The 20,049-nt window shown below is 38.1% G+C and overlaps 5 protein-coding genes across 7 annotated transcripts; 4 read left to right on the top strand and 1 right to left on the bottom strand.

Annotated features, from left to right (window-relative positions):
• The first annotated feature begins 329 nt into the window (after positions 1 to 329).
• LOC141618260 (cysteine and histidine-rich domain-containing protein RAR1) lies at positions 330 to 5,154 on the top strand. Of its 3 annotated transcripts, none has more exons than XM_074435362.1 (5): positions 330 to 589; positions 3,665 to 3,747; positions 3,891 to 4,051; positions 4,526 to 4,746; positions 4,834 to 5,154. In XM_074435362.1, exons 1-5 carry the CDS (start codon positions 506 to 508, stop codon positions 4,921 to 4,923), a joined length of 639 nt encoding a protein of 212 aa, XP_074291463.1. In that variant the 5' UTR covers positions 330 to 505; the 3' UTR covers positions 4,924 to 5,154. The 3 variants fall into 3 exon arrangements, with proteins under 3 accessions (XP_074291463.1, XP_074291464.1, XP_074291465.1); XM_074435363.1 differs by having other exon boundaries at positions 364 to 3,523; XM_074435364.1 differs by having other exon boundaries at positions 405 to 3,569.
• A 738-nt stretch (positions 5,155 to 5,892) lies between these two features.
• On the top strand, positions 5,893 to 7,548 carry LOC141618258 (flotillin-like protein 3). The gene has a single exon (XM_074435360.1). The coding sequence runs from the start codon at positions 5,947 to 5,949 to the stop codon at positions 7,405 to 7,407; it is 1,461 nt and encodes a 486-aa protein (XP_074291461.1). The 5' UTR covers positions 5,893 to 5,946; the 3' UTR covers positions 7,408 to 7,548.
• Positions 7,549 to 7,724: 176 nt separating this feature from the next.
• On the bottom strand, positions 7,725 to 10,799 carry LOC141618259 (uncharacterized). The gene is made up of 5 exons (XM_074435361.1): positions 10,481 to 10,799; positions 9,766 to 9,967; positions 9,057 to 9,125; positions 8,804 to 8,936; positions 7,725 to 8,695 (listed from the first exon to the last, which is right to left on the bottom strand). Exons 1-5 carry the CDS (start codon positions 10,710 to 10,712, stop codon positions 8,027 to 8,029), a joined length of 1,305 nt encoding a protein of 434 aa, XP_074291462.1. The 5' UTR covers positions 10,713 to 10,799; the 3' UTR covers positions 7,725 to 8,026.
• A 5,581-nt stretch (positions 10,800 to 16,380) lies between these two features.
• LOC141620760 (uncharacterized) lies at positions 16,381 to 18,141 on the top strand. The gene has a single exon (XM_074437549.1). The coding sequence runs from the start codon at positions 16,381 to 16,383 to the stop codon at positions 18,139 to 18,141; it is 1,761 nt and encodes a 586-aa protein (XP_074293650.1).
• A 69-nt stretch (positions 18,142 to 18,210) lies between these two features.
• On the top strand, positions 18,211 to 18,705 carry LOC141620759 (uncharacterized). Its single transcript, XM_074437548.1, has one exon. It carries the CDS (start codon positions 18,211 to 18,213, stop codon positions 18,703 to 18,705), a length of 495 nt encoding a protein of 164 aa, XP_074293649.1.
• Positions 18,706 to 20,049: the final 1,344 nt, after the last annotated feature.

The raw sequence follows: 20,049 nt of genomic DNA, 5'->3' as shown, positions 1-20,049 counted from the left end.
TGCAAGTTTGCTTTTTGCACGAGTATTAAGGAGCGGATTAAAAAAACTATTAAAAGTACATAGGGAAAGAGAATGGAGAGGTTAAAAATATTTAAAAAATATAAATGTGGAGTTTATGTTGATTATTGTGGGGGTATGGATGACATTTTTTGTAAATATAGATTTTCAATAAGTATAGAATGATCATTTTCTTAGCCAAATAAGGAAACATACAAAGTAAAGTTGAATAGACGAAAAAAAATATTTGCAGAGTGGAGTTGAATGGAGGGAGTACATAGATACCGAGTGACCCATACGGGCCATACCGGAACTCGAAAGCCCCGTTTGTCAATTGACAGTCTACACACAAGGCCACAAGGCCACAACCGCCGCTCAAAAGCTTAGAAATTAGAAACTGTGATTACGCTAGGAATTCGAAGCAAAGAACAATCGAGAAAGAGTGAAGAAAAGAGAGAGAGAGAGAGAGAGAGAGAGAGAGAGAGAGAGAGAGACAGAGCAAGTAACGATGCTTCGATGTCAGAGAATCGGTTGCGACGCTACCTTCACTCTCGACGATAATCCAGAAGGTTCTTGCCGCTTTCACGACTCCGTAATCTCTCTCTTTTCTCTTCGCTCTTCAATTTTGCTGTTAATTTCTTGTTTAATTAGGTTTATTATTGATCGATCTGCTTAATTTATCCTAATTTCAAACTTCAATTCGCGGTTTAAGTAGTGTATCAACTTTTGTATATGATTGATTATCTGTTTGACTTGTGTAATACAGTAGTTCGTTTTCAGGACTCCGTTATGAATTAATCATGTCGTTGAGCTAAGATGATACGGTTTGAGCATTGTTTTTGCTATTTCGCTGTTAGTATTGCGAATGCTGGTGGTCTCGTTCTACATTTTGATTTAGAGGAAGTAACTAGAATAATGGAAATGTTCGAGCCGTCTTGAATGTGTTGGAGGAATTTGCATTTGTAGTTAGTTAGGAAATTTTAGCGTTAAAGTATCGGCTTCAACATTTTGAGCTCAACTTTGTTACGACATGATGTGTTTCGTTAGGTATAAAGCTTCTAAAAATAGTTGAAATGTATCGAATAAGATTGGGCGCGATATGTGATCAGGAGAGTATTTAACATTAATATACTAGTCGTCTGTAATGAATGTAGTATGTATGTAAATTGTCGTAGTGAATTGGACAAGTTTAGCTCCCCTTTTGCACAATTGCACTCCATTAAGCTCAAGAAGATATGAACGGAGGGGAGAACTATGGTGATGAAAATAATCATCTAGTGACGGTGATCATCAAATTCTACCAAGAATACTTCTCATATCTATTTGTGAGAGTAAATGATCAACGACCCATAAAATTCAGTTCACATCATTCTTTCATAGTCATTGCTAATGCTTTGTTTTTAGACACGAACAATGATGTTTGTGTTAGTGACATACATTTAACATTAGGCACTAACTAACAATGTTGCAATGGTTTGGTGTCCAGTATCTAACTAGTATATGTTCCGAGTGAATTGGACTCAAAACATGTTACTGGCCTAATTAAAGTATCCGTGTATTTTAGAAAGTTGGAAATGGAAGCCTATAATCTCTACTAAGGTTACTTGTGAAAATAGGATAACCTATCAATATACTTTATGAGTTCATGGCGAAGGCTGCTTGCTTCAAGTGCTTCACATTCTGCCATTTTCTTGATAGAAAGATCTCTATTTACTAGTAGCCTCAAAATATTTTCTTCTGAGCATGAGTGTATGACCATCCTATTACCTTTCTTATCCTAAATGATCCTTGAATTGCATGCTTTAAAAGATATTGTAGTTTAGCTGGCCGATATTTCTCTCTTCACTCTTCAATTTTGCTGTTAATTTATTGCTTAATCTTCTTTTGTTGTTGATAGATCTGCTTAATTTCTCCTAATTTCAACCTTCAATTCGCTGTTTTCTCTTGTTATGAAAATACGATAACTCATGCTATGTAGCGTATCAACTTGTAGATATGATTGATTATCTGTTTGACTTGTGTAGTAGTTCGTTTTTAGGATTAAGTTATGGATTATTCACGTGGTTGAGCTAGGATGATAATGTTTGAGCATTGTTTTCGCAATTTCGCTGTTGTTAATATTGCGAATGTTGGTGGCCTTACTTGAAGGAACACCTACGTGTGTCCACGTTTTGATTTAGAGGAATAAACTAGGATAATGAACATGTTGGAGCCTTCTTGATGTGTGGGAGGAATTTGCATTTGTATTTAGTTGTTAGGAATATCGGCTTTGTCGGTTTCTCGTGGGGTCTTATTAACCATGATTTGAATTCAAATTTGCTACTAGATGATGTTTTCCGCTATGCATAGGCTTCTAAAATAGTCGATATTTGAGTTTTGACGGATAAAATTAGGTGCAATATTTGAGCAATACAGCTGATATTTGGTTGCATACATGACCTACGCAAGGCTAATTAAACCGCTAAATCGGTACTAACTGATGAAGTTTATGTGGGAGATAAGAAACAAGCCTCACCATTAAATGCACTACTGCGATTCACGACCATTTACCAGTTTACCACGATGGTGGCCGTGGTATGAAAATCAGAGGCAGGTGACTGAGAAAAGGTGGTTGCCGTACTAGTGCTGAGTGATAGCTTAGGACTTGAGTATGAGCCTGTGATTAATACGTTAGTCGTTTGGAATGAATGGTAGGATGTGTGTGAATTGTTGTAATGAATTGAATGCGTTTAGCTCCCCTTGTACACCCAATGAAGCTCAAGAAACTATGAAGGAATGGGAAAAGTATGATGATGTAAAGAATCATCATGTGGTGCTGATCGATAATCTCTCACCAAGAATAGTTCTCCTATATATTTATGAGGAGATTAAATTATCAACCACCCATAAACTCAGTTAACATCATTCTTTCGTAGTAATTGTTACATTTGCTAATGCTTTGTTTTAACACTTGAAGAATGGTGTTTGTGTCAGTGACATCCATGTAACACTAGGCATGAACTGACGATGTTGAAATGGTTTCGTCTCCAGCAACAAACTAGTATATGTTCCAAGTGCATAGGACTGGCCTAATTAAAGTATACGGGTGCATTAGAATGTTGGAAGTGGAAACCTATAAATACTCTTTATGAGTTTATGGTGAAGGCTGCTTTCTTCAATTGCTTTCACATTCAGCCTCTAACGTGTCTTCAGAGCATGATTGTATATCCTCCTTATTACCTTTTCTTTGTCCTAAATGATCCTGGAATTGTATGCTATAAAAGACATTGTAGTTTAGCTGGCTGATATTGCTCATCAGACTTGCAAATTCTAATTGCCGCAGAGATGTTAAAAGCATCAGATGATGGCCTTTCTTTATTCTTGCGGCACTACTTTTGTAGATTTTATTTATCACTGCTTTCATTTCAATTTAGTTGACTTTATCAATTGCTTGACATGTAAATTATACTTAAGCTGATTGATGTTTCTTCTTTGTCGTTGCATGATGTACATTGGACGCATTGGATTGGCCTTTGTCTATCAGGGAGTATGTCACAAACTTTCCACCCTTTTCCTTCTTCATACTGTTTCAGGCTTGTTTTTCTTTTCTAGTGATTATTCCTCTGCTCTATCATGATTGCTTTTTATTATATTTCCACTCATAAGCCTAATATTTAATGTGTTTCAGCCTCTATTTCATGATGGAATGAAACAATGGAGTTGTTGCAAGAAAAGGAGTCATGACTTTAGCTTGTTTTTAGAAATTCCAGGGTATGTTGAATGTTTCCACGACCTCTAATTATTTTGAAGCGGAGTATTATCAGAGAGAAGTAAATTTAGAACTCATTAACTTTATTTGCAGTGTTTTTACTTAATTTTGGTTTCCAATTATTGATACCGTTTTCTCACTGAAGATGCAAAACTGGTAAACACACGACTGAGAAGCCAGTGATAACGAAAGCAGCTCCGCGAAACCCCACTCCTGCCCCAACTCCAGTCATAACCAATACCACAACTGCCTCATCAAAAGAAACTTGCTCAAGGTGCAAACAGGGATTCTTTTGCTCAGACCATGGTATTGCTATCTTTCTGCCCTTAGTTATCTACATCCATGATCCATCCCATTTATATTGTCCCCAGTAGTCTGTATTGGTCAATAGACATCAACTTATTAGACAAATATTTTATCCTAATATGCAATAGTTACCACCTTTTATAAAATGATGATACAACAATATTTGTATCAAAACAAAAATAATTATGACAAGTTTTTCTTTGTATTTTTGCATTACTTTGTTTTTAAAGAAACTAATAGACAAAGTTCACATTGATTGACCGCCAAAATCATATCGGGACAAAAAGAATTAAATGGAGGTAGTATTATTTTTTTGCCTTTCCCCTGTTTCTTAAGCATGCAGCACGTTAGTAACTAGTTTGACGTTGCTGTGGAATATGAACATGTTGTGTACTTGTGTAGCTTACTGTTTGGGATTGCAAAAGGAACATATTTTTTTAATCTTGATCTGTGTGTTCCACATGTCCATTTCAGTGTCAAATCCAAACCCTAAGCCAGTCGATACGCAAGTGACTACGGTTGTCTCTGAAGAGCCTGTTATTGTCAATGCTCCACCACGAAAAATAGTCGGTATAAATGAGCCTCAAACATGTAAGAACAAAGGATGTGGACAAACTTTTAAGGAGATCGATAATCATGAAAATGCATGCAACTACCACCCAGGGCCTGCTGTTTTTCACGACAGGATGAGAGGGGTGAGATGCCTATATACACCTTGATGTGCTATACTTTTGTGTTTGTGCTGATTTTAAATGCTAATGAGCGGCTTTCTTGGCTTGCAGTGGAACTGTTGCGATGTTCATGTAAAGGAATTCGATGAGTTCATGAGCATTCCACCTTGCACTAAGGGATGGCACAATGCTGATCCTTAATCCTAGGCAGATACTTGGTGTTTCATTGATGACTTGATGAGTAAACTTTGATCATGTGGGGTAGTGGAAATACAATTACAAAAGTTATACGAGAGACGATTGTTCGTGTTTCTTGTGACTGAAAAGGCATCTTCGTGACTCTTGCTGTCAAACTGCTACCTTGTATTTCCCTATTTTTGCCTTCCTAATAATAATTGTTCATGGCTGATGGCGTATAGGTTCACTTTTAAACTGGCGGCTAGATTTCGTTCACTTTCGTTTGTATTTGGTCTTGTCACGAAAAATGGTTAACGAGAAAAAATAATAATGATAATTACGTTAATTGATAACAATAGAGCTCGTAAAAAGAGCGTCTTTGTGGTCACATTTGGATCAAGCAAAACTTTTATCGTGTGCATACAGAAGTATATAGCTAAACGGTTTTGTGCCCGCTTTATTTGCTTCTGGAATATGTTGAACTCTGTATGAGACAATATAGTAACAATTTTGTTTACGTCCTTAGTATTTACATGGTTACCGGTTTTGATTTGCTATGAATACGTTTTTAGTATTTAAACTTGGCTACAGCTTATCATTTTGTTTTAGTATGCAATAACCGTTAGATTCTAGGACTATCGTCTAGAACAAATTTGAGTTTTCTTACCTTATCAAAAAAAAAAAAAAATGTAGAACAAATTTGAATTAATAGGCAGGGATGAAATGGTTGTATAAAACTATAATTTTATTGCTGCGTACCCGTTTGATTATTTAGTATGACCGGTGTGAGACGGTCTTTCAATATAATTAGTAATTTGAGTAGTCGGTATTCAATCAACCATGGAGTCTCATATTATCTCTTATTACTATAATACAGTATGATTATTGTTATGATATCAGGAGAGTAGTACTCCGTATTTGATAATAATATGGTCTCCTCCTAATTTAGGTGAAGGTAAGGAGTCTATCTTAGGCTATAAATATACGTCTCATGTGTTCTCATTATTTACCCACAAAAAAACAAGCAGAAGAAAACCATTAACAACAATGGCGCCAGTACCATATTACGTAGTTGCAGGACCGTCAGAATATATAGCCATAACAGGATGGAAAATCACCGACATTAAGCTCGCTAAAAAGGCCTTAATCCTCCCTGGCCAACGCTACGTACGCGTAGTCGTCTCCCCTGAAAACTACACGTTTCAAGTTCAAGCAATGAGTGCGGAGAAACTCCCCTTCCTGCTCCCTGCAGTTTTCACTATTGGACCGAAAGTCGAGGATGACGCGTCACTTATCTTGTACGCAAAACTCATGTCCCCTCACAAGATGCACTCGAAGCACGTGAATGAACTCGTACAGGGGATCATTGAGGGTGAAACCCGTGTACTCGCTGCTTCCATGACGATGGAGGAGATATTTAAAGGGACTAAGGAATTTAAGAAGGAGGTTTTTGATAAGGTGCAGTTGGAGTTGAACCAATTTGGTTTGAAAATTTATAATGCTAATGTTAAGCAGCTTGTTGATGTTCCGGGTCACGAATATTTTTCTTATTTGGGTCAGAAGACTCAGATGGATGCTGCTAATCAGGCTAAGATAGATGTGTCTGAAGCAAGAATGAAAGGAGAGATTGGAGCAAAGCTGAGGGAAGGCCAAACAACACAAAACGCTGCGAAAATCGATGCTGAGACTAAGATTATTGCTACACAAAGGCAAGGAGAAGGAAAGAAGGAAGAAATCAAAGTCCAAAGTGAAGTTAAGATTTTTGAGAACCAAAAGGAAGCTGACGTGGCGAAAGCCAATGCTGCATTATTGGCTCAGAAGGCTGGGTGGGCCCAGTCTGCTCAGCTTGCAGAGGTCGAGGCCATGAAGGCCGTAGCCATTCGAGAGGCTGAGCTGCAGAGTGAGGTGGAGAAGAAGAATGCTATCTCTAGGACCGAGAAACTTAGGGCCGAGCTTCTCAGTAAGGCTACTGTTGAATATGACATCAAGGTCCAGGAAGCGAACAGGAATCTGTACAACAACCAGAAAGAATCAGATGCAGTTTTATATGAGAAGCAGATGCAAGCTGAGGGAACAAAGGCGGAAGCAGAAGCGTCATTCTATTCGCGTCAGCAACAAGCCGATGCTGAAGTCTATGCCAAAAAGAAGGAGGCAGAGGGTATCGTGGCCTTAGCTCAGGCGCAAGGATTTTACGTTTCTACCCTTCTTAAGTCTCTTGATGGAAACTACCCTGCTCTAAGGGACTACATGATGATCAACTCTGGTGTTTACCAAGAGATGGCTAAGATCAATGCTAATGCTGTTCAGGGTTTGCAGCCTAAGATCAGTGTCTGGTCGTCAGGACTGGGTGGGGCCGGTTTGAGCGGAGGAAGCGGCTCTGGTGGCTCAATGAAGGACATAGCTGGGATATATAGTATGCTACCACCACTTATGAAGACTGTAAATGAGCAGACTGGGATGCTCCCACCAACCTGGCTTGGCACGTTGACCGACACTGATACTGCTTAAGTTGCTAACATAGTTGGATATTAATAAGTCTAGTTTTAGTTAATAATTAGATATTAAGTCTTTAATTTGGAGTTTGGAGTATCTATGTTCTGCTACTTAATTTGCTTAATAATTAGTACGGAGTATGTATGTTCTACAGTATTTTGTAGGAATGGTTTGATAACAAGCAACTTCGAGTTTATTACTCCGAATATCATTTATTGCAATTAATCAGAAAAGATAATCTCGTACCATGAGACAGTACAGAGCTAATCCTCATTTGTTATAAGCTTACACTTCGTAAATTTGAGGGGAATGAAATCCTGACCAAGCTTGTAATCACTCAAACCGAAAGAATCAACTCGTTCATATATGGTTCATCTGTCTTAATCAAATCTATGTCGATTCCCTACAAATAGGTCTAGGGAGGAAGGGATTTACCCCTTGACCCTTGTCTTGCCTGTCTCGAATACTGACCAAATCTCAACAACGGAAGTGAGATGATTTGAGTACAATGTTTAGGGAAGAACGCTGCACTACATTCACATCTACCAATTTTTTTGAAACAAAACTGCGTATAGAAGATCTCAGAGCCACAACTTACAGAACAAAATTTAGAAGGAATACCAATGGAGGGTAACTAATCAGAACTAGGAATCTCCCCTTCCTCTAATTCCTCCAAATCCGCAAAGAATACATCAGCATTTAAACGTTCCCCTGCATCAATTTCTCGGTTGTAATCAATAAAGTTATCCGGGTTACCCTGTTCCATGAGCAATGAATATGCATCGATCAACTCTTGGTCGAAATCAAAATCATCTATGCTCGAGTCCAACATTTCTACTTCTGTACTGCGCTGAACATCTTTTGCTTCAGGTACATGTTCCTTGGTTGGCGAATCCTTGGGTAATTCTTTGATTGATTTGTCAAGAAAATCGAAAATCTTAGGCTCTGGAAATTCATCTTCTACTATTTTTGCTTCAGTTACATGTTCCTTGGTTGGAGAGTTCTTGGATAATTCTTTAATTGATTTGTCAAGAAAATCGAAAATCTTAGGCTCTGGAGATTCATCTTCTACTATTTCTTCCTCCTTAGAGCAAATAACCAAAGGGCTTGATGTATCTTCTGTGATCGGTTCTTTAGACTTGACCTCTGTTAAAGTGCGCTTCACATCTTGTACAACTTTAAAATTGCAGGGGTCCGCAGGAAGAAAAATGTGAATAATAGGGTATTCCAAGATGACTAAACCCGAAAAAAGTTCCCTTAGTGGAGTATCCAAATCAAGTTCACGGTAGGACGAATTGGCGTACTGTGATAAAAAAAAGAAGTAAAAAAAGAGCTTCAAGAAATTATCATGACTCGAGATTATCAACAAAGATCATCCAAGGACAACTATGATAAATAAAAGATTCCAAACCTGTTGATTTATTCGAATGTAACACTTGAGATTATCAACTGTTTCTTCAGCGAATCTCCTCAGCTTATTCCTCCATGGGCTAGGTTGTAAATGCTTTCCCACTACAGAGCGCAATGTTGAGTTTTCGTTCACCCTGAAGAACGTTGGAATAGCTTTGGGTTTGAGTCATTTTGCATAAGATGGATTCATTATCAAACTGCAGTCATATGTTGTTGGTATTTTTTGATAAAGATAAGATGGAGAAGCCACTCACATGTGTTCGAGCAAAGAAATATCTGTTGAATGAAATCGCCATTCTATAGTCCATTTAATAGATTTGGGCCTGCAGAAATTGATAAGACGTAGAAACAGTAATCAAGAGTCAATTTTAGACCGCTCGTCTGAAACTGAAAAGACCATGGAATTATATGACTCACCAAATTGATCATAACACCTAGTCATGACCGATTATGTATGGTGATAGACGACATTAAGATAAAATTAAATGACAAATAGTTCACTTGAGTATAGAATAACTATTTTAAGGCAAGGCAAATCAAAATAAAAGGATAAAAGAAGGGAATTGATTGGGTTAATAAAGGGAAGAAGAAGAGAACTATAAACTGCCTTAGATATCTATTACCCTCCGTTCATCTCCTTCCTCTATCCACCACTAACACCACCACCGCAACCACCCACTTTCGTTTGTTTTTTGCCTCCATTATCGCTTTAACAATTACCCTCAATCAACGTAAGCCCTAAGGTGTCGTACATCCTAACTGCTTTCCAAACACCACTAGAATAGTAGTATGCCTTTATTTGTGCAATCAACCACTGTTGCATATACGGCCTAATTACATAACCAAAAACTACCGCATTCTAAACTTCTAACAAGCATGCAGAATGAAAATCATATAAAATAATTAAAAACAGAAGTATCCAAATACGTCTGTTTAATGCATTTAGAATGAAGAAAATATTACTTTGAAATAAAGCGAGTTTGATTCTTTTGTCTCTTAGACATCCCAGGAGGGTAAAACCGAATCCTTGTTCTTCTTCTTGTAGCAGCATTTTGAAGAGCTTGAAGATGCCTAGGTAACCTATGCTGATAATATGCACATAGCTGCGTGCGCATTCTCTGGGAAGACTCGGCTACTCTTTTAATATCTTCCAGCAAATTATAATCTGAACCAACCACAGTAAATCACTACTATCCCGAAAACAGAAAACCAAATCCAACAACAGTATCATAGTATCATAGGAGACAGTACACAAATGCCAAATTGCCTTGGACCTAATCAAAATCCAGCTCCTACATAACATCAATCTAGTGTCTCAAAGGCTCCTGCAAATGGCACGATAAAGAACATACAGGACCTTTTCTATATGTTAGCAGCCAAGAGAGACTGATTGCAGAATCAAATAATATACTCTCTCCGTTCCAATCATTTGTTTACCTTTTTCAATCTCTGTGAGGGTTTTTTTAATCAAAGGTAAACAAATGATTGGGACGGAGAGAATACTAATCAAAGGTAAACAATTATACATGTCACCACGATATGTAGCTAATTTAAAAGGGTCTATAGCGACTATGTGGTAAAGTTAAAAGACGGACTTAAGCAAAACTAACTCGAAAAACAACAACAATGAAACATGAAAAGATTGAAACTTTTTAAGAGAGAAAAGAGGGGAAAATACCAGAGACAAGGGTAGAATCGTCAAATTGAGAAAGCGGGACGAAAACAGTAGCATCCCTTTTGCCGGTACAACCAGAGGATTTTTTATGGGATTTGACACAGGTGAGACTACAAGTACGGCGAGAGCAAGCAGGGCATTTGTATTTGAACTTTACAGTTTTACACTCTTCGCATAATTCGCTTGTATTGGTGTTGGTATTGTCGCCATTATCAGACTCTACCTTGGAGCTCATGGTGGTTTTGATGGTGGAATTGCGTGAATGAGCGGCGGGGTTGTGATTGTATTTGTGTATGTTGGAATGGAAGTTTGTTATTTCTCACTTCTTATTTATAGCTGCCGAGCAGGGTTATGACTTTTTATTTAACTTGTGTTTTGTAACACGGTTTTATTGTACTTGTATACAAGAATCCGCGCGGCCTATTTTAAAATTTTATTATTTTAATTGAAGAAAAATAATATAATTCATATATAATCTTTAATATTTTTACTTAGAAATAAAAATAAATTAATTTTTCTCAAATTAATTTTTTTTAGGTTTAACTTTAATGTTTCAAAATAAAATACATACAATTTTAATTATTAAAACTAATAAGTGATAATTAATTATGCATGATAAATATTTTATAAATAAATTTGTTACTTATCTAATATCATACTCCTTCCTAGTCGCTTATTTCTTCCCTCTTTCATTTTCGAAGCTAGTCGGATTTTCTTTAGTTAATACAACTGGTTGTATATACAACCTATTTAATGTAGTTGAGCTTTATTATAAAGTTGTCGAGTTCTATTAACAAAATTGTCGAGTTGTGGTACAAAATTATTGAACTTAACAGAATAATTATTAAGCTCAATAACTTAGTAAAATAGCTCAATAACTTGTAAAATAGCTCAACAACTTTGTGTGAGAGCTCAACAACTTTGAGGCGGTTGTACAATGCTACTATACAACTGGTTGTAAGATAGTATTTGTGGATTTTCTTCCCCCTTTCCATTTTCAGTAAGTTTTTTAGTTGTGAAATTACCATATTGTCCTTGTCTATTTTTTTCATTTTACAAAAATTGCCATTTATTGGTGAACCTAATTAAACTTGAATAACGCAACGATGAACATTAAGCTCTCACATTATATTATTTAACAATACATTATGTCCCGAACCAGTTAATATTTGTTCAAAATGATGTGAATATAATTTTATGCAATTTATATTTTTTTATGTATAACGTGTGATATTTATGTATCAAACATATAGCGTCCAAACTCAACTTATTCAATTCTTTTGATTGTGTGCTGCAGGTGCTTATGTGTCAAACACGTCTATAAGAAATTTACACCTTTTGTTTTTTAAACAACTATCAATTATATTATTTTTATACAATGATGTTTAATAAATTACCTGTAAATAAAATAGGTTGAACTTTCTCAAATATTTTTTTTAGGTTTAACTTCAAAGTATTTAAAAGATAACAAATAAAATATTTAACTAAAAGTAATACTCCCTCTATCCCGGTCATTTGTTGTCCTTTTCCATTTTGGGGTATCTCAGTCATTTGTTGTCCTTTCTCTTTTAAGAATGAACTTGATGAGTAATTTGATCATTCTCATTCAATTTGTTCCACTTTTCATTTAGTTATTGGTCCCCTCCTCTTTCCTTGGTCTTTGTGCCAAAATCAAAGAACAACAATTGACCTAGACGGAGGGAGTATTTAGTTAATCATAATCAATATTTTATACTTGACGGAGTTGACGCATACATATTTTATTGAAGATATTAAAGAAAAATGTACGTGTTTTCTACTTTTTCATGGCGTTTATAATACTATATTACTTAATAATCATTACTTTTATTTTGATTATTTAAATATACCCGCGATCAATGTGTTACTGTGTACATACATACTCCTTATCACACTATTTAAACCTATCAAAATCTCACATGTATTCAATTTCTCGCAATATAATTTTTTTCATTGTCACACTATAAAAACTTGTAACTTAGTAGTTTTCTTTAAGTTCTATTTTTAATAAATACAATGACTCTCCCAAATATATTTTTCTTACCAGATTTAATGGTCTAAGTTTTATAACTTTCTTAAAAAAAAATTTACGTAAATGTAAAATATCAAAATATTTCAGTAAATATAATCAAAATTATACTCAATTGAAAGCATTTTTCGCAATGAACGTAATTATTTACATTTTATAATTTTTATCAAAAATAATTTTTTACTAAATTTAGAGTCAAATTACCGTAATTTTTTTTATGTAATTTTATAATAAATTTATTAAACTATAACTAATATTTTGCTGAGATTTATACAGCATTTATTATGCCCATATTGAATGATTCGCTGTAATTAATGCTTGTCATTAAGGCTATATAGGACACGTGGCGCATCCACAGCGTTTCAACCCAGTTATATATATATATATATATATATATATATATATATATATATAAGACTAGTATAGTGCCCGTGCGAATGCACGGTATTTTAGAATGTCATGTGTAGAGAACTTAATAATTAAAGCTAATAATAATATATAAATAAACTTTGAATTTTATTTTTAATTATCTACAATTGTTAATGTGTAAAAATACTAAGAATTAAAATAGAACGAATTTTACATTTTTACTCAGAATAAGTTTATGATTAAAAAAAAAGAAGATTGTTAGTTTAATTACAAAAACTTATGCTTATTTTTACGCATTTGAAGCATATAACTATTTTTGTAACTTTTGTTACAATATACAGAGTAACAATTTAAACGGAGTAAAAAAAATTTAAAGAATAAAAAAGTGAAAAGCACACACAGATTTTAATAATATGAGTAAAATATGCATATGTTTTAAATAGAAAATTTACGACATTTAAAATACATATATTTGACTAATGAGATAATAATGAATAAAATAAATTTGGCCCAACTATAAAAGTTACGGTGTTTGATAAGATACTTTGACACATAAAGACTATATATTAGGTCCAATACATATCTAAATAAAGTTAGGCCCAATTTCTAGTTAAAAGCATTTAGGCGGAAAAATTTTCAGTTTTCTTATTCTTTTAGTTTAAGGGGATGATTTGTGTTTTATTTTTTACACTTCTCACACTTTATTTTTGAAAATTTAAAATGAGATTTTTCACATATCATATATTGTATATTGTTTTCATGTTTGAGAAAACTACTTTTGATGACCGCAATTGTGGTAATTCAGGATCATCTAGGTGATATTGGGAGAAGAATGAGGCAATAATGGGTTATTGTTTGTTGATGCTCTACGGCCGAAAGTGGTGGTGTTGGGGTTGACGATGGCAAGGTAGATGGTGTCAAGTTAATTATTTTGGGGTCTGATTCATTATAACTCATTAATATCTCAAATTTCGTGAAGATTCCTAAACCTAAAAAACTTATTAAGTTAGCATCGGATTTCAAGTATTTGTCTCACTCTTTTGAGAAACGGTCTGATAAGGTTGTTCATTGCACGATCCATTACTAGTCGGGGTCACCCCTCTTCTCCCCCATCGACCCCCTCACCCATTGAAATCCACAACCACCCCATATACCAAAAACACCCATTCATCGTCGTCGATATTGGTTATAAGATGTTGCAAGGGTGGTGGCGCTGACGGTGGTGGTGGTGGTGGTGGGGTAGTTTTGGGCTAGTTATTAGGCATTATTATTTTGTCACTGTTTACGTGTTTAAAACCAATAATGAAGGTAGTAAAGGGTTTCCGTTTTATTTCTCCTCATAACCTTTTTTATTGATTTTATAATTATCGTAAACTTTTAAATTCACATCTCATGATCGTATTTTCCTAGTCTAAAGTTTTGCTTTGTACAACTTAGATTCGGTCTTTTAGACTTATTTCCAATTTACTTCCAATTAGGTTCATGTAAGTTCAGTTCAACTCAAATACTATAAGTTCAATTAGTTTCATTCAATTTAGATCCTCTAAGTTATTTTTGTTTTTACGATCAATTCAAATTCCATAATTCAATTCAGTTCGGTTCAATTCATTTCAACTACAAATCTACAATGCATTGCTTTTTAATTAGGAAATTCAATTCGCTGTTGTAATATGATATATGAGGAAAAAACATAATTGGCATAGGACATGAAACCCAACCAATAGAAAATTAGGGGTAATATAGCAAATCACCCCTATACGTTTATCTTATAAATGTAGCAAATCAACCCCATAAGTTTATCAGAAAGTTTGAAACAAAAAGTCTAGAGTCTCCTAGGGTTTTTTCGTCTATCTTCCTCATAGCGTCGATCCTCTAGTTCGAGGCTCTACTCACGATTTCGATCGTGGGTTTGTTTTCTTTTGCTAGTATTCTTTGTTTGCTTTGTTTTCTTCTATGCAGGGCCAGGTAGGTAGTTCAACGCGAGACCAAATTCGAGCAGGGAAGCAACCGGTGGGGGAATTTATTTCAGATGAAGGAGGGGTTCCGAGTGGGAGGAAGGTTTTGATGAGAGGCGTGGGAACGAACAATTGCTCCTGGTTGGAAAAATTTGGGCGACTAAATCAATTCATGCGAAGGCTGCGATTGAATCAATGATTAGGTTGTGGAATCCCTCAAAGCCAATGATAGGGAATGCGATTGATATCAAGGAGAAAATATTTGTTTTTCGATTTGGAACGGAACGTGATAAAGCTAGGGTTTTGGAGGGTCAACCATGGCACTTCGATAAGTTTCTATGGTGCTTCAACGAGCCGAACCGGGAAGGTAAACTTACTGACGTACCTCTCTTCTTCTTCCCTATTTGGACACGGGTCTACGACCTACCAATTGTTGGGCGGTCAAGTGAGTCGAATTTACAAAAGATAGGGGCGTCGTTAGTTAGGAACCTATATTGCGAGGGATGTTGGGCCTATTAGTGAGATCGATAGAAGCTGTACGAATAAGGGTGTTGCATGATGTCCGTGAACCATTGAAATCTACAGTGCCTATTAAGATGAGGGGAGGAAGGGTGGTAAACTTTGATGTCAAATACGAGAGATTACCACTTTATTGCTACGGGTGTGGGTTGATAGGGCATGGCGAGAAGGACTGTGACGATGGACCGTACGACGAGGGTGAGTTGAGGTTTGGTGAATGGCTGCGTGCCTCTCCGTGGAAGGTGACTAAACCTTCGGCTGAGGGACCAGGGCGTGCTAGGAGGGACTTAAACACTGTGTTTGAGGTGGAGGGGAGGAGCAATAGGGAGATGGATATTGCTGCTATGATTGATAAACTCCAAGCAAGCTATCGCCATTGATTTGAAGATGAAGAAAGGGGGGGGGGGGCTTGCTGGGTTGCATCGAACTAAAGAGGAGGGGCTGGCTATGGGGATGATGAATATGAATTCCTTGTAGGGAGAGGAGGTGTGCCATGATGCTAATTCCCAGGGGGATAAGGCTGAGCAGGGACAGAAGGGGGAGCTGTTGGGAGAGGGGGAAAGGGCGAGGATGGTGAGTGAGGTGCAGGAGGTAGTGAGCTCTGACCTGGGACTTGCTCAATCTGAGCACGGGGTTTATGATGATGGCGGTAGGGGTAATTTGTTGGGGGAGGTTCAAGGCCCTGGATTAGGGTCCAAAAAATGGACTAGGATGGCAAGGGAGGTAATACAGAAGCACCGTGGGGAAGTGATGCCGGAGGGAGGGAAAAGAGCACGTGAGGAGGAGCTTATGGCAGTGGGAGGAAAGAAATTAAAGGTTACTACTGACGGGGACGTCTTTATATCCGAGGCAGAGGTTGAGGACACTCAACCCCGCCGGGCCCAATGAATCTTCTAAGCCTTAATTGTCGGGGCTTGGGCAACCCCGACGCTGTAAATAATCTTCGTGCCTTGGTGCGAAAGGAAGCCCCGGCCATACTTTTCTTGTGTGAGACGAAGTTGTGTGGTCATGAGATGCGGAGGGTTCGGGAAAAATTGGATGGGTATTTTGGGGTTGAGGTGGATAGCATTTGGAGAACGGGAGGACTTGCTCTTTTATGGAAGAAAGAAGTTGACTGCAATTTTAAATCGGCCTCAGTCCACCATATCGATGATGTGGTCCGTGAGGGTGAGAGGGAGTGGAAAGTGACGGGGTTCTACGGGTGGCCGGCGGTCACTGATAGGCACTTATCGTGGGAGTTGTTGCGCCTCCTTAGCGGGCAATCCGAGCTACCATGGTTGTGCGTGGGTGATTTCAATGAGATTCTTTTTTCGACCGAGATGAAAAGAGGAAGCAGAGCACAATGGCAGATGAACAATTTCCAATCAGCTGTAGATGATTGTGGGCTGAAAGATGTGGGGTGGGAGGGGTACCAATTCACATGGGATAATGGACAAGCAGGGGAGGCTAATAGGCAGAAAATGATCGATAGAGCAATGGGTAAGAGTTCGTGGTTTGATATTTTTCCTTATGCTAAGCTCATACATCTAACGCGGGAGTGGTCGGACCATGCCCCCATCAAATTGCTTTTTGACAAAAGAGTAACGGGTGTGGAGGTAAAGAAGAATTTCAAGTTCGAGCAGATATGGATTGGCGAAGAAGGATGTGAGGATGCCGTTAGATGTGGGGTTAGTAAAGGCGGGGGGGTGCTGGGTGAAGCGATTAAATGTTATGCTCGGGAGTTGCAAGCTTGGAAGAAGACTAGCATAAGGAAAATTGGTTACATGATTGAGCGCAAAGGCAAGCAGCTAACCCAGTTAGCTGAAGGTGATCGATCAGAGGAAGTGGTTCGAAAAAGAAAGAAGCTTGTGTCTGAAATAGCGGCTTTACGGCGCCAAGAAGAGCAGTATTGGAGGCAACGGTCTAGAGCGTTGTGGTTACATGAGGGCGATCGTAATACTAAATTCTTTCACACAAGGGCGGGAGAAAGGAAGAGGAAGAACTATATAGGGAGGCTTGTTGATGATTCGGGTGTGGAGCGAGCTGGGCATGACGAGGTTGCGGCTGTGGCTACGACTTATTTCCAACAATTGTTCACATTGTCACAACCGTCTCATTTTGACGAGGTGCTAGTGGGGATGGAGGGGCGGGTACAAGACCGAATGAATGTTGGCCTACGGTCCGAATATAATGAGGAGGAGGTTGTTGATGTCTTAAATCAAATGCACCCTCTGAAGGCGACGGGACCGGATGGTATGAATGCATTATTCTTTCAATCCTTTTGGCATATTATCGGCACTGACGTCGTCAAAACCGTGTTAGGTATCCTGAGAGGTGAACTGGACCCAGGGGAGTTTAATAAAACTAATATAGTCTTAATCTCGAAAAAGAAAGAGCCGGATAAAATTAGGGATTTTAGACCAATTAGTTTATGTAATGTGGTATATAAGCTCGTCTCAAAAGTCCTAGCTAATAGACTGAAGGTTTTTCTTGGTGATATCGTCTCTGAAAACCAAAGTGCTTTTACTCCCGGACGGTTGATCACTGATAATGTGCTCATAGCTTTTGAAATGTTTCACCATATGAAGAATTTGAGGCACGTCGATGGCTTTATGGCGGTTAAGCTGGATATGGCGAAGGCTTATGATAGGGTCGAATGGAGGTTTCTCAGGAGAGTGCTCAAGATTATGAACTTTGATCGCGGCTGGATTGCTCGTGCTATGGCGTGTGTTTCTTCTGTATCCTTTTCGGTGTTAATTAATGGAGTTCAGACGGATGAGTTTAGACCAGAGTGAGGGTTACGACAGGGTGATCCCCTATCGTCGTATCTATTTATTCATTGTGCCGAAGCTTTATCAAACCAAATGCGGCGAGCTATAGAGCACAGGTCTATTCATGGGTTGCGAATATCGAGCACTGCCCCAACTATTTCTCACCTGTTTTTCGCAGACGATAGTATATTCTTTGTGAGAGCAGAGGAGGATGAAGCAGTGGAGGTGTCAAACATCTTACGAAGATACGAAGCTGCTTCGGGCCAGTCGATTAGCTTGGAGAAGACAACAATGTCCTTTAGTAGAGGGGTCCCACGAGCTAAGAGGGATAGGGTGCTTGCCCAGCTTGGTGTGCGAGAGGTTGAGACACAGGAGAAGTACTTAGGCTTGCCAACGGTTGTGGGTCGTTCCAAAAAGGTTCTTACTGATATCCTTCGTGACAAGCTAAGCAAACGTTTACAGGGATGGTGCGGGAAAATATTGTCGAGGGCTGGTAGGGAGGTTCTTATAAAGGTTGTGGCCAATTCACTCCCTACCTATGTGATGAGTATGTTCAAAATTCCGACGAATTTCTGTAATGTTCTCTGATCGATGGTCTCGCATTTTTGGTGGGGACATGAGGAAGGGAAGAGGGGCATTTTGTGGGTTGCTTGGAAACAGTTGTGCCGGCCTAAGTGCAATGGGGGCCTTGGGTTTCGTGACTTTGAGGTCTTCAATGATGCACTCCTTGGGAAACAAGCATGGCGTCTTGTTGTCAAGCCTGAATGTCTTTGGGCACGGGTGATGAAGGCCAGATATTATAAGTCGAGTTCGTTTATGGATGCGGAGGTGGGTCAGAGGCCAAGTTATACTTGGCGGAGTATCGTGGGGGCTCGGCATGTTTTGGAGCGTGGGTTGAGGCGAAGAATTGGAGACGGTTGTGACACGAGAGTGTGGGGGCAGGCTTGGGTCGATTTGAGCAGTAATGGGTTGGTGATCTCACCATGCGGACGGGGTAATGAAAATTTGAGGGTGGCGGATTTGATCACACCGAATGGCAAGGATTGGAACGAGGAGGATCTTGCACACTTCTTTTTGCCTTTTGAGGCACAACGCATCCGTAATATTCGTCTCAGCTCTAATGGGCCGAGAGACGCGTGGTTCTGGAGCTTGGAGCGTGATGGTGAGTACTCTGTTAAAACAGCGTATGCGAGCTTGGTTGGGGATGATGATGACGCGGGGGTCCTTCGAATTGGGAAAGGGAGAGGTGGCTGTGGAACCGGTTGTGGAAGGTTCGAGTTTGGCCTCGCATTAAGCTATTCTTCTGGCAACTGTGTAGCGGAGCCTTATCAACTTTGGATAATATAGCAGCTCGAACTAGAGGTGAGTCTTCTTTTTGTTATTTTTGTCATTCTCATTCTGAGTCGTCTTTACACTTATTCCGTGATTGTAGTGTTGCAAAATGGGTGTGGGATGCTATTGTTGGAATATGTGTCCTCCGACAATAATGCGATCACAATTGTCGATCATATTGATCACATGTTTAAATCTCATTTTAAGAATACGTAAGGGATGATTCATTTTATAGTCACCTGATCAACATTAATCGGTAACGATTGGCTTGCTAGAGTTTGACGTTCTTTCGTGGGGGGTGGTGGTGGTCATTGATCCCTTAAGGTCACACCTAAAGGATGATGCCCTTATCTGTAAAGTTGATTAATTGTATGATGATACAAGTTGATCAATTCCTTAAAATTGAACAATTCATTTGTGAGAGAGAATATTGATATCTTATTGTAATGGGATTAAATAAGATTTATTTTAGTAATTGAAAAGACGTGTTACTAAAATTGTTTATTGTTTGAGAAACAATAGAGATATGAATGAATGGTTAATTATAATTACAAGATGTTGTAAATTATAATTAAATGACCCATTTTATTTATGTGATCA

Source organism: Silene latifolia, chromosome X (assembly GCF_048544455.1).
Source record: "Silene latifolia isolate original U9 population chromosome X, ASM4854445v1, whole genome shotgun sequence".
NCBI classification, from domain to species: domain Eukaryota; kingdom Viridiplantae; phylum Streptophyta; class Magnoliopsida; order Caryophyllales; family Caryophyllaceae; genus Silene; species Silene latifolia.
Note: the sequence above shows the minus strand (reverse complement) of the source record. Positions and strands in the feature narration are given on the sequence as shown.

Excerpts from the sequence above, each read along its gene's own strand:
- LOC141620759 (XM_074437548.1), top strand. The coding sequence starts at position 18,211 with ATGCGGCGAGCTATAGAGCACAGGTCTATTCATGGGTTGCGAATATCG.
- LOC141620760 (XM_074437549.1), top strand. The coding sequence starts at position 16,381 with ATGCGGAGGGTTCGGGAAAAATTGGATGGGTATTTTGGGGTTGAGGTG.
- LOC141618258 (XM_074435360.1), top strand. The coding sequence starts at position 5,947 with ATGGCGCCAGTACCATATTACGTAGTTGCAGGACCGTCAGAATATATA.
- LOC141618259 (XM_074435361.1), bottom strand. The coding sequence starts at position 10,712 with ATGAGCTCCAAGGTAGAGTCTGATAATGGCGACAATACCAACACCAAT. Across the intron at positions 9,126-9,765 it reads CAAACTCGCTTTATTTCAAA|GCCCAAATCTATTAAATGGA; the intron begins GTAATATTTTCT and ends CAATTTCTGCAG. Across the intron at positions 8,937-9,056 it reads ATTTCTTTGCTCGAACACAT|GGTGAACGAAAACTCAACAT; the intron begins GTGAGTGGCTTC and ends AACGTTCTTCAG.
- LOC141618260 (XM_074435362.1), top strand. The coding sequence starts at position 506 with ATGCTTCGATGTCAGAGAATCGGTTGCGACGCTACCTTCACTCTCGAC. Across the intron at positions 590-3,664 it reads CTTGCCGCTTTCACGACTCC|CCTCTATTTCATGATGGAAT; the intron begins GTAATCTCTCTC and ends AATGTGTTTCAG. Across the intron at positions 4,747-4,833 it reads TTCACGACAGGATGAGAGGG|TGGAACTGTTGCGATGTTCA; the intron begins GTGAGATGCCTA and ends CTTGGCTTGCAG.